Genomic DNA, 11,370 nt, shown 5'->3' with positions numbered 1-11,370 from the left:
CCTTTCCCACCTCCAAAGTACCCCCTTTACCTCTCTGGTTCTGTCTCTGCTGTGGAGGAAGTTGGCGGACACAGCTCTGCTGGGGCGCTCAGGGGGCCTCTCTCTCTCTCTCTAGGGAGCAGAGGGAGGAGACAGAGGAGCAAGGGTTGTGGGAGGGGCAGGTGCATCTGGAGCTGGGAGGCCAGGGTGTGGGCCGGGGTGTGAGCCCTTAACACATGCGCCTCCCCAGGCCTCTGGCTCCTGTCCCTTGCATTTGCCACGTTAGCATCCTGCCCACCGGAAGGAGGGAACGGCGAGATGCCGTTTGAAGAAGAAATAAACCCAATCCGCATCTCAGACGCTTTTAAAAATAGCAACTTGGGGAATGGTGTTTCAGCTCCTATTTTTATCAGATTTATACGGCTGGACGCTCGAGCTGTGCAGTTCCCAGGGATCTCAATAGCACCGGACATCACTATTGTAGTCTTAGAAACCTGCTGTAAGGCCAAGGCTAAAATGCATTCCAGGAACCTTTCGGCTGGAAGAGATCCTGAGAAGTCATTGCATGCAGCCCTCATCTCTTTTAGGGCCACAATCAATGAACCACAGAGAGTTTATGGCTCACTTTTTGCCTTCAAGTCTCGGTTGCCATGACTTCAGTGCCCAGTCTAGGATGTCATGGCCTTCTAATCCGGAAGTCCTTTTTAATATCTAACCCAAATATATAGGCTGGGTCCTTTAGGCCCTTCTGGCAGTGGGAAAATGGCAGCTAACATTTATGAGTTCTTACCATGTCCACAGAATCCTCTTGTTGAATCCTCACGAAGCCCCTCGGGGTAAGCACGGCTTTCACTAACTCATGGCTGACGAGCAGTTACCTAACTTGCCCAAGATTACATGTGGATACGGTGCAGGTTCTGTGCAGGAGTTACCAGACCATGCTGGCACTGAAAAGAATGTACAACAGGATAATACATTTCTCCATAGTTTTGCCTTTCATTTCTTCCTGGTCCTGAAGGAAAAACTGGTCAGGGTGCTATTGGACGTGCTGGAAGCCACGTTTTAGGTTCTGGCCATGCTGAGCCATGCTTTCCCTGAGTGTTGTGTCTTAGCTCATGGTGGTCGTTTGGCTCTCATTTTAGCCTGGAAGTCTGGCTTCTCCTGGCGTAAGCTCTCACGGCCCCCTGTGCTTTTCTCAAAGTATTCAGGTTTGTGGAATTACTTTGTAATTATGTCTATCATTGTTGTTGTTACAAGCAGATTCAAAGGATTAGATCTGATAGAGGGTCTGAAGAACTATGGATGAAGGTTCGTGACATTGTACAGGAGACAGGGAGCAAGATCACCCCCAAGAAAAAGAAATACAAAAAGGCAAAATGGTTGTCTGAGGAGGCCTTACAAATAGCTAAGAAAAGAAGAGAAGCAAAAGGCAACGGAAAAAAGGAAAGATATACCCATTTGAATGCAGAGTTCCAAAGAATAGCAAGGAGTGATAAGAAAGCCTTCCTCAGCGATCCAAAGAAATAGAGGAAAACAATAGAATGGGAAAGACTAGAGATCTCTTCAAGAAAATTAGAGATACCAAGGGAACATTTCATACAAAGATGGGCTCAATAAAGGACAGAAATGGAATGGACCTAACAGAAGCAGAAGATATTAAGAAGTGGCAAGAATACACAGAAGAACAATACAAAAAAGATCTTCATGACCCAGATAACCATGGGTGTGGTTACCCCTCCCACAAACACACACCATTGATAACCATGATGGTGTGATCGCTCACCTAGAGCCACACATCCTGCAATGCAAAGTCAACTGGGCCTTAGGAAGCATCACTACGAACAAAGCTAGTGGAGGTGATGGAATTCCAATTGAACTATTTCAAATCCTAAAAGAGGATGTTGTGAAAGTGCTGCACTCAATATGCCAGCAAATTTGGAAAACTCAGCAGTGGCCACAGGACTGGAAAAGGTCAGTTTTCATTCCAATCCCAAAGAAAGGCAACACCAAAGAATGCTCAAACTACCACACAATTGTACTCATCTCACATGCTAGTAAAGTAATGCTCAAAATTCTCCAAGCCAGGCTTCTGCAATACATGAACTGTGAACTTTCAGATGTTCAAGCTGGATTTAGAAAAGGCAGAGGAACCAGAGATCCAATTGCCAACATCTATTGGATTATTGAAAAAGAGAGTTGCAGAAAAACACCTACCTCTGCTTTATTGAGTACACCAAAGCCTTTGACTATGTGGATCTTAACAAACTGTGGAAAATTCTTAAAGAGATAACAGACCACCTGACCTGCCTCCTGAGAAATCTGTATGCAGGTCAAGAAGCAAGTTAGAACAAGAAGAACAGTTAGACATGGAACAACAGACTGGTTCCAAATCGGGAAAGGTGTACGTCAAGGCTGTATATTGTCATCCTGCTTATTTAACTTATATGCAGAGTACATCATGCGAAATGCCAGGCTGGATGAAGCACAAGCTAGAATCAAGATTTCCGGGAGAAATATCAATAACCTCAGATACACAGATGGCACCACCCTTATGGCAGAAAGTGAAGAGGAACTAGAGCCTCTTGATGAAAGTGAAAGAGGAGAGTGAAAAAGTTGGCTCATAACTCAACATTCAGAAAACTAAGATCATGGCATCCAGTCCCATGACTTCATGGCAAATAGATCGGGAAACAATGGAAACAGTGAGAGACTTTATTTTTCTGGGCTCCAAAATCACTGCAAATGGATGGTGACTGCAGCCATGAAATTAAAAGACGCTTACTCCTTGGAAGAAAAGCTATGACCAACCTAGATAGCATATTAAAAAGCAGAGACATTACTTTGCCATCAAAGGTCCATCTAGTCAAAGCCATGGTTTTTCCAGTAGTCATGTATGGATGTGAGAGTTGGACTATAAGGAAAGCTGAGCACCCAAGAATTGATGCTTTTGAACTGTGGTGTTGGAGAAGACTCTTGAGAATCCCTTGGACTGCAAGGAAATCCAACCAGTCAGTCCTAAAGGAAATCAGTCCTGAATATTCATCGGAAGGACTGATGCTGAAACTCCAAAACTTTGGCCACCTGATGTGAAGAACTGGTTCACTGGAAAAGACTCTGATTCTAGGAAAGGTTGAAGGCGGGAGAAAGGGATGACAGAGGGTGAGATGGTTGGATGGCATCACTGACTCGATGGACATGAGTTTGAGTAAGCTCCAGGAACTGGTGAAGGACAAGGAAGCCTGGCGTGCTGCAGTCCATGGGGGTCACAAAGAGTCAGACATGACTGAGCAACCGAACTTGAGTTGTTTGTGGATTTACTTTGTAATTATGTCTATCATTGTTGTTAGTTGCTAAATCGTGTCCAACTCTTTGAGATCCCATGGACTGTTGTTGCCGGCCAGTCTCCTCTGTCCATGGGATTTTTCAGGTAAGATTCCTGAAGCGGGTTGCCTTCTTCAGGGTATCTTCCTGACCTAGGGATCAAACCCAAGTCTTCTGATTTGCCAGGCAGATTCTTAACCGCTGTGCCACCAGGGAAGCCCAATTATGCCTATGTGTCTCACTAAGTTGTAAGCTCCATGAGAGTTCTAGTTCCATATTCTTGTCTTTAAAAAAAAAAGACAGGGTAGATGTTCAAAACCTTGTTCTTTGAATTTAAACACTTTAAACAAATTTAGTCCATGTTTCTTTTTTAACAGTGGCTAAAATTTGGTAACTTCAAGTTTACATAGACTCCAGAATCCAATGTAATTTCAATGAGAATATGGAGCAAACAGAGAGTTGCCAACATTTATTTTGCTATGTGAGGATTTTCTGAAAACAGCTACTGTTAATTATCACCATCTTCTTACAGAAAAAAGTCCTTTTAGGGTTCTATATACATGTTTGGAATAAAGATTTAGTCCTTTCTGAGAAGGAAGAGTTAAAAGACCCACATCAACCTATTCAGAAATAAAACATATCCATTCAACTCGTTTGGAAATACAAATATCACAAGAGAAACATTTTCAAATATTACTTTGTTCGCAACTGTTTCTTGATTTGTTTCTCCATTCCCAGGATCTGCGTTCAACAGAACTAGACAACGTGGAGCTAACTGTCCAACTCCTCCTGAAATGTTATTTTTCTCAGTTTCATGAAGGAATGTTGACAAATATAGAACACTCAGCAATTTTGCCCTATGAGGAAACTTTTGGGCAAACTTGAGAGGAGCCGAGGAAAAGCAGTCACGTCTCCAATCGCTCTCCTCCCTCCCAACCCAGCCAGGAAGAAAGTCGGCCAAGGACTGGGGCCTGGCGCCGGTGGGGAGCCCTCCGAAGTTTATGAGAAGGTGACACCCACCTCCGCTGCACTCACCGAGGACATGCAGCTAAACACACAGGGACAGACGTCCATGCCGTCAGAGAGGGCTGGCGGTGGCTCATCAGTCAAGCGGTGCTGAGGCTTAAGGACTTTCTGCTCAGGATGCTGTCTCAGTGGAGGTGGGGAGCTGGGTGGGTCCTGCTAAGTGAAGGCAGGAGGAAATCTAAGGCAGAGGAGACGGTTCTCATTCTGCATCCCTCGGGCTGAGGACTGTCTGTCTGCCCCCTAGCCTGGGAGGCTGGGAGTGTCTTTATAGTCGTCTCTGGGTTCCCAGCCCTTAGGACATTGGCTCAAAAGGCATGCAGTGAGTCAAAGCATTGGATTCCATTGCAATCATGCCACTTTGGCCTGCTGCGTGTATGATCACCAGCAGATCCCTCTGTGGTGGATCCTCACCCCTGCACCCCTTGACAAAGAAACAGGCTCAGGAGGCCTTGGGTCTGATGCAGTACGTGTTTAATAAGCAGCGTGAGGAACAAGCGAATGGAGCTTGGCTGTGAATCCTACCCTGGTTCTCGGTCCAGGGTACGCAGAATAAGGGCCACCCTGCTTCCTCTCCCTCCGTTTTCATCTTCCTTTCACTCTGCAAGACCCACATCCTACCTCCCCTGGCAGTGTGTCCTGAGGACGCAAGATGCGGTAACTCATAGCCCCACGTTGACCGAAGAGCAAATGCCGGCCCCTCTCGGGTAGCGTGATGTGTCTGGGAAGAGGGCCTCGTGTGTTTAACTACACGTTGCCAATGTCTGCACCCGTGTCCCTGCTCTGCTGGAGCAGTGGGAGACGTCACTTTGCCAGATACGCCCTTGATGTCTTCCTACAGGCTATCAGCCTTGGGTGCTTTGAAGTCCCTTCCTGGCCTGGCAATTCTGTGGTCAGGGATCTAGGACAGCGGTCACACCTTGATCCGTGACTCAGGGCTTTTGGACTTCACTGCAACCATGTCACTGTGCCCTGCTGACACGGTGGATTTATCTTCCGGCTGCTCTATGGCAGTGTGTTTTGTCTTCCTGTCAAGATAACGAACTCAAGGCCACAGACTCACTGACCAAGGAACAGAGGCAAAGGCAGTCGTCTTGGGCTTGCATCATCTGATTCTGATTAAGGCCTTCCCACTTCCAGGAGGCCAGCCTCCAGCCCTGTCAACAAGGGTTTATCAACAGGACTGGCTCACACATGGGAAGTGTGCGTTAAGTGCTGGAGGGAAAGAGGAAGTGCTGTCAGAAAGACTATAGACTACTTCCAGAAAGGTTTCATATGTGGTTTTCTCTGAGGGGGGACTCCCAGACATGTGGACCATCAGGAAGAAACACTAAGTGGGAAGAAGGAAGAGAAAGGTGGTAGCAGAACAGCAGGGGTGAAAGCAGGGAGGCCCAGGACGTGAAGTCCGCCAGGAGGGGCCCTGCAGGAAGCCCTGAGCCCTCCAGGTTGGCCGTGCCCCCTGCCTTTACCCCGCTAGGGTCGCCCACTCCACCTCCCCAGGCCACACTGTGGGTCCATACTGAACGAGACTGATAGTTTATTCTCATGCTGGGAAGAAGCCAGTACAAAATACATAAAAAAAAAAAATTCACTTGGTACAAAAAATCCTGCTGCCCCCATCCCCCACAAGGGTGGTCTCTTCTCAGCTTCTCTGGGCCTCCTGCAGGAGCGCCAGGAGGGGGTCGTCAGCCCGGAGTGCAAAGGTGAGCGTGCGACGCCGGTAGTGCTCGGGGTCCTGCTCCAGGTTGTCGATCACCTCCGCCAGCAGGTGGGCGCGCTCCACGCCGGCACCCGGGGCCTCGAAGCCCAGGGCGGTGAAGTGCACGTGCAGATGGTAATACGAGGGCAGGTAGTGCAAATACACGCGGAGGCGGTCCGCCGCCACCCGGTAGCGCCGCAGAATGGCCTCCTGGCAAGGAGCGGGGGGCGGGAGGGTCAGCTGCTGCCCCCACACTGGCGCCGGCACCCCCTCCTGCCCACAGCCCCCACCAGCCTCTCCGTCGCCCCACGGGTGGCTTCGGGATCCCTGTCTGCCATTCTAGGGAGTCAGCAGGTGCGGGTGACAAGCAGCGAGGTGGAGGTTTTCTTCCCAAGGAGGGGGACGGTGGCCTCGATCAGGGCTCCCCGCTCCAACCTGCTGGAACACCTGCTTCCTTGGTCACAGCTGGGTCTCTAGGAAGTCTCGGTGCTAAGCACAGGGGCCCGGATTCCCAAGACTGGGGGACTTGCCTGCCCTGGAGGAGTTACCAGGCTTAAATCATCAAGTGGGTGGCAGGAAGCCTTTTTTTCCCTGCTTAGCACAGAAGAGAGTGGAGCCGGGCTGCGACAGAGCTAAGGGCTTGGTGGCAGAGAAAGGCCGGGGGAGGGGACGTGGGCAGGGCTGGACAGAGCTGGGAGGCATCACAGGATCCTTGGATTCTCAGTGGACTCCCGGCAGAAGAGGAAAGCATCACCCTTAACCCCGGCTCCCTTGGCCCACCCCAACCTTGCATAGTGGTAGAGCTTTTTCTCTTCCAACCGCCTTCAGAAGCCTCCAAGCCTCTTGGAATTAAGAGAAGATTTAATTTCCAATGTAGGCCAATCTCTGAGGCGGCAGGGGTGAAGAAAGACAGGGCCCCAGTGAGCTCAGAATACACGCTGCGATTGTACTGTGCCCTTCTGACTGGGTGCGTCCCTAGGAATCTGGGCATCAGGGTGACCACCAGGGCACCCAAAGGGCTTCCTGGAAGGCTGACCCCACCTGAGAGGGTGCTGGAGTTGCCAGGGCAGATGCAAGTGCTGGCCTGACACCTCCCAGGTGCCCTGCATCCAGAGAAAAGAGAAAGACAGCCGGGGACATGGTGGGGTGAGCAGGCAGGTGGGAAGGCAGGTGGGCACAGTGGGGAGGGGGCCAGAGGGGAAGGAGAGTGGCCCCAGGCAGAGCCTCGGAGCAGGGCTTGTTGAACCTCGACCAGGGGAGCCTCTCCCGGGCTGGAAACCTTGGTGACAGCAGGCCTAGCATGGAGGCTGTACCATCCAGTGTCTCAGAGGAAACAAGGCTGAGGCCAACCCCACAGAATAACGGGTTCAGAAGGACCCCTCCAGATACCCAGGCCCAGAGACGCGAAATGACCTGCCCGGGGCCACCAGGGGGCTAAGGTCAAAGTGTCAGAACCAGGATCACAGCTCCAGATTTGAGACTCTCCTCTCCCCCACCATCTGCCCGGGCCCCCAGGGCTGCTTTTAGCAGCCTTTTCATTTGATTCAGCAAATCTCCCAGAGGGAAGGTGTCCCAGAACGCCAGGTGCCAGAGCGTTCAGTCTCTGCCCTCGAGGTACACGAGGGGACACACGCAGATCCATGTCAGGTCGTGGACCATCTACCCAAGAAACACGTGTAGCGTGATGCAGCTGTCACGGGTAACCCTGGGATGGGCGGGCACCCCACATGTGACCTGCAGGACAACGTCAGGGAGCAGAATCGAGGACCCGAGCTGAGGAAGCCTGTGTGGGGTGAGGCAAGGGGGCTGAGTGCAGAGCTGGAAGGCAGGGTGGGACCAGGACCAGGGGCTTCCTGAGGCCATCTACAAGCCTTCACAGGCCCCTGCAGGGCACCTAGAGAGAAGCCGTTTCACAGAAGGGTGGGGTGAGGAAAGGAACACACGGGAATCGGAGTGTAACCCCTCTGGGCCCTGGAGTGGACTCGGCCCCGGGAACCTCACCTGACCCTCCCGGAGAATGTTCCTGAGCAGCGGCAGGTGCTCTGCGGTGAGGTCCCGAAGTGACTTGATGCCCCGGCGATGGCAGATGGCGATCAGGTACAGGTCATCGAGCTGTGCAGAGACAGGCGGGGTGAACTGGGCTCAGCAGGGGGGCCAACCGCGGAGGCTGCCCATCCTGGAACTGCCCCCCCAGAAGTCAGGAAGCACCCCCACCCCAAGGCCTGCAGGGCCAGCCGCCGCCAATCCCAGGGACACTGTGGCCAGACCCAACCCCAGGCAAGGTGGGCGTCCACCTGCCCCGGGTGAGTGAGGGTTGTGTGAGGGAAGAAGCCTGTGTTTATTCTTCCTGCTCAAAAATATCACATGAGAGTATTTACATACTCACAGCTGATGGGGAAGTAGGGGGGCAGAAGTAGGGGGGCTTCAAGAAAATGCCATGAACCACTTTTATGGTCTAATCACCTGTACTAAGTGCTGTAAGACACAAGGGGAGAAGAGTGCAGGAGGAAGAAGGAAAGACCAGTGAGGGTGATCAGAGAGGGACAGGGGGCCTGGGTCGGGAAGAAGAGGGAGGGCTTGGGAAAAGAGCACTGAGCAAAGGAACAGTAAAAAAAAAAAAAAAAGGCTCAGTGGCATTGGTTGGGGGAGGAGGGCTCCATGTGCCTGGAGTCCAGGCAGGTGACAGATGGAGAGGCAAGTGCGGGGGAAGGGAGCCTGGGGCCCGCGGGGCAGTGAGCTCCACCTTGCTTCACCCTTGTCTCCCTTCCCGTATCTCACAGGGCTCATACACAGCCGCCCTTCCAGAAGACAGTGGCTGCCCGAAGACCTGGGGGTCACAACAGTACAAGGACCCAAGGCCAACAAGACCTGGAGCCAAAACCTTGAGCCAGAGAGCAAAATGACTCTTCCTCTTGCCCAGAAAACCCTTCCTGTCCCAGTCTCCACTTGCCCAAACCCTGGCCTTGGCCAGTTTCACATCCTCCTGCAAAGCAAGCCCCAGACACCAGGGCTCCAAGGGCCAAGGCCTGGTGCGGATCCACCGGCCCTCAGCTCTGCAGGCCAAGCTGCTAGATTCCTCAATGAGATAATTTGGGGACCATGAGTCACCCGACCAAGTCCCCAAGGGCCCCAACTTTAAAAACTGGGAATGAGACTTTCCAGATGGTGCCTGATGTCCAGCTGTGCTTCTTCATGCCAACACTCTCTCCATGCCACACACACTCGTCTCCGCCAGAGCCCTAAGAGCCGGGCTTTCTGCCCCTGACCGGCCACACGTGAGCGCAGTGGGAACCTGCCAGCAGACGGCTAAGCAGTGCCCACCTGGGCCTCAGCTCTGCCTGCAAGTCCCTTCTGGACTCTTCCTTCTCATGGGCTGTGTCCAGGACTCTTGTATAAGCTGAGACCCAAGGAGCAGCAGGAAATGAAGCTGTTTGAACTAGGAGTGTGTGCGTGTCTGTGAGTGTCTCCAGCCGTTCCACGTTGTCACTGTCACAGGCCCTCCAAACAAGAGTAACATTTGTTTAGATGATATCTGTTGACAAATCCCAAAGATGACATAAGTCACACCTCTCTGCTCCACTGACATGGAATGAAGCATGAAGCCTGTGCTGGGTGCCAGCTCACGGGCTGAGTGAGGGAAGGAAGACAAACCTGTCCTTTGATAGCAGACATGACCCCGGATTTTCCCCAAAGGGCCCCGGCTGCCCAGAGAAATGATCTGGGGAAAAAAAACAGGGGAGGGGCTGGCAAGGGTCTCAGACTGGCATCCCAGAAGGCAGCACATCAACCCCTCTGGGGAGACAGAGGCCATCAACCTTGTCTACTCTAAGGCAGGGCAGCAAAGTTGAAGCCACAGCCTCCTAGCAAGGGGCAAAACGGAGAACGGCTGGAGCCCCGGACACCCATGGCTCCACCTCAGGAGAGACGCGGAGATCGAGGCTCCTGCCTGAGTGCCTTAGACACAAGGATCTACATTCCGTGAGCTGAATGTGTCTGTGTGTCTCCATGAACACGCACATACATGCTGACACGTATAGTGTGTAAAGACTATGGAGGAGAGACAAACCATCTCTTCTGGGGCAGGGACGTGGAGGAATGTCGGGTGAGGGAATGCACCTTCATTGCCCACTCTGTGTGCTATTTTTATTGTTACCATGTACATGCTGGTGTTGGCTTCCCTGGAGGCTCAGATGGTCAAGAATCTGCCTGCAATGCAGGAGATGTGGGTTCGATCCCTGGGTTGGGAAGATCCCTTGGAGAAGGGAATGGCAACCCACTCTAGTATTCCTGCCTGGGGAATTCCATGGACAGAGGAACCTGGAGGGCTACAGTCTATGGGGTCGCAAAGAGTTGGACATGACTGAGCTTCTAACACACATGTAGATGTATTAACTGGACCAATCCCTACATCCCCAAATAAGCCAATAAGAAGGAATATACAGTTTCTCTCTACAGAGAACTGAGGAAGGGATTCTCTAATCTCCAGGGAGCCAGAGTCTCCAGCAGACATTAGGGACTTGATCAATATTTGTGGGGCTTCTCTGGTGGCTCAGTGATAAAGAAGCCACCTGCAATCAGGAGACATGAGTTCGATCCCTGGGTCGGAAGATGCCCTGGAGAAGGGAACAGCAACCTGCTCCAGTATTCCTGCCTGGAGAATCCCATGGACAGAGGAGCCTGGTGAGCTTCCAGAGGAGTCAGGCACGACTTAGTGACTAAACAATAACAGCAAAATATTTGTGAGACGGACGGACAGATGAATGGATGGATGGACGTTTTTTAATCATGGGCCACCAGTGAGCGGAAAAAGACACGCTTCTCGGCAGAGCAGCGGCACGAGGGGCCGCCAGGGTGGCTAGAAGTCCCCTCAGAGCACATGCCAGACCGCCCTCTCCTCTGTCCTCCTCTGGTGGATGAGGATGAGGACAGAAGTCCAGGCCTGGCCCACCTCCCTGCTGGACACACTAATTCTAGGGAGCCGTGGGCCTCAGTGTTCTGTCACAAGTCAGGGATGTAAGGCCCTTAACTGTGGCACCACAAGGAGACAAGCGGTAAAGAAGCAAAGGTCAGGCACAGTCACACCTGTCCAGTCAGCAAGTTAAAAGCCTGTTACGCAAGCTGGCCCCTTCAGAGCCCCAGGGCGAGTCACCCCACCATGTGGCTGGGACCCTGCTGCAGTGCCTGAAGCCTGTTCTCTCTTAAGGGGACAGACAGCGGGCAGTGCCCCGGGCAGGCCCGGCAGGATGCCTGCCGGCGCCAGGTAAGCAGGAGCATGGGCTTCCGCTCTCGGTGCCACAGGCGCCAGAGCGTTATGGCTCCTTGCATGGGGAGGCTGCGGCTATCCCCAC

General features: G+C 52.2%; 2 protein-coding genes across 2 annotated transcripts in view; both read right to left on the bottom strand.

Moving 5' to 3' along the window:
• The window catches only part of ST3GAL4 (ST3 beta-galactoside alpha-2,3-sialyltransferase 4), a 56,210-nt gene extending 55,279 nt beyond the window's left edge, over window positions 1-931 (bottom strand). The window contains exon 1 of the mRNA XM_010829497.1: window positions 31-931. The gene's annotated coding sequence lies outside the window, so the exon portion shown is untranslated. The remainder of the gene's footprint in view (window positions 1-30) is intronic.
• A 2,823-nt stretch (window positions 932-3,754) lies between these two features.
• DCPS (decapping enzyme, scavenger) overlaps window positions 3,755-11,370 on the bottom strand; it is a 43,205-nt gene continuing 35,589 nt past the window's right edge. Inside the window, exons 5-6 of the mRNA XM_010829489.1 lie at window positions 8,024-8,134; window positions 3,755-6,232 (exon numbers count right to left, since the gene is read on the bottom strand). Of these exons, the coding sequence (XP_010827791.1) occupies window positions 5,966-6,232; window positions 8,024-8,134 (378 nt within the window). The 3' untranslated portion in view covers window positions 3,755-5,965. The remainder of the gene's footprint in view (window positions 6,233-8,023; window positions 8,135-11,370) is intronic.

The sequence above is a fragment of the Bison bison genome, unplaced genomic scaffold, assembly GCF_000754665.1.
Source record: "Bison bison bison isolate TAMUID 2011002044 unplaced genomic scaffold, Bison_UMD1.0 scf7180017864506, whole genome shotgun sequence".
In the NCBI taxonomy this organism is placed as follows: domain Eukaryota; kingdom Metazoa; phylum Chordata; class Mammalia; order Artiodactyla; family Bovidae; genus Bison; species Bison bison.
The sequence above is the reverse complement of the archived record's forward strand: the minus strand, read 5'-3'. Positions and strand labels throughout refer to the sequence as shown.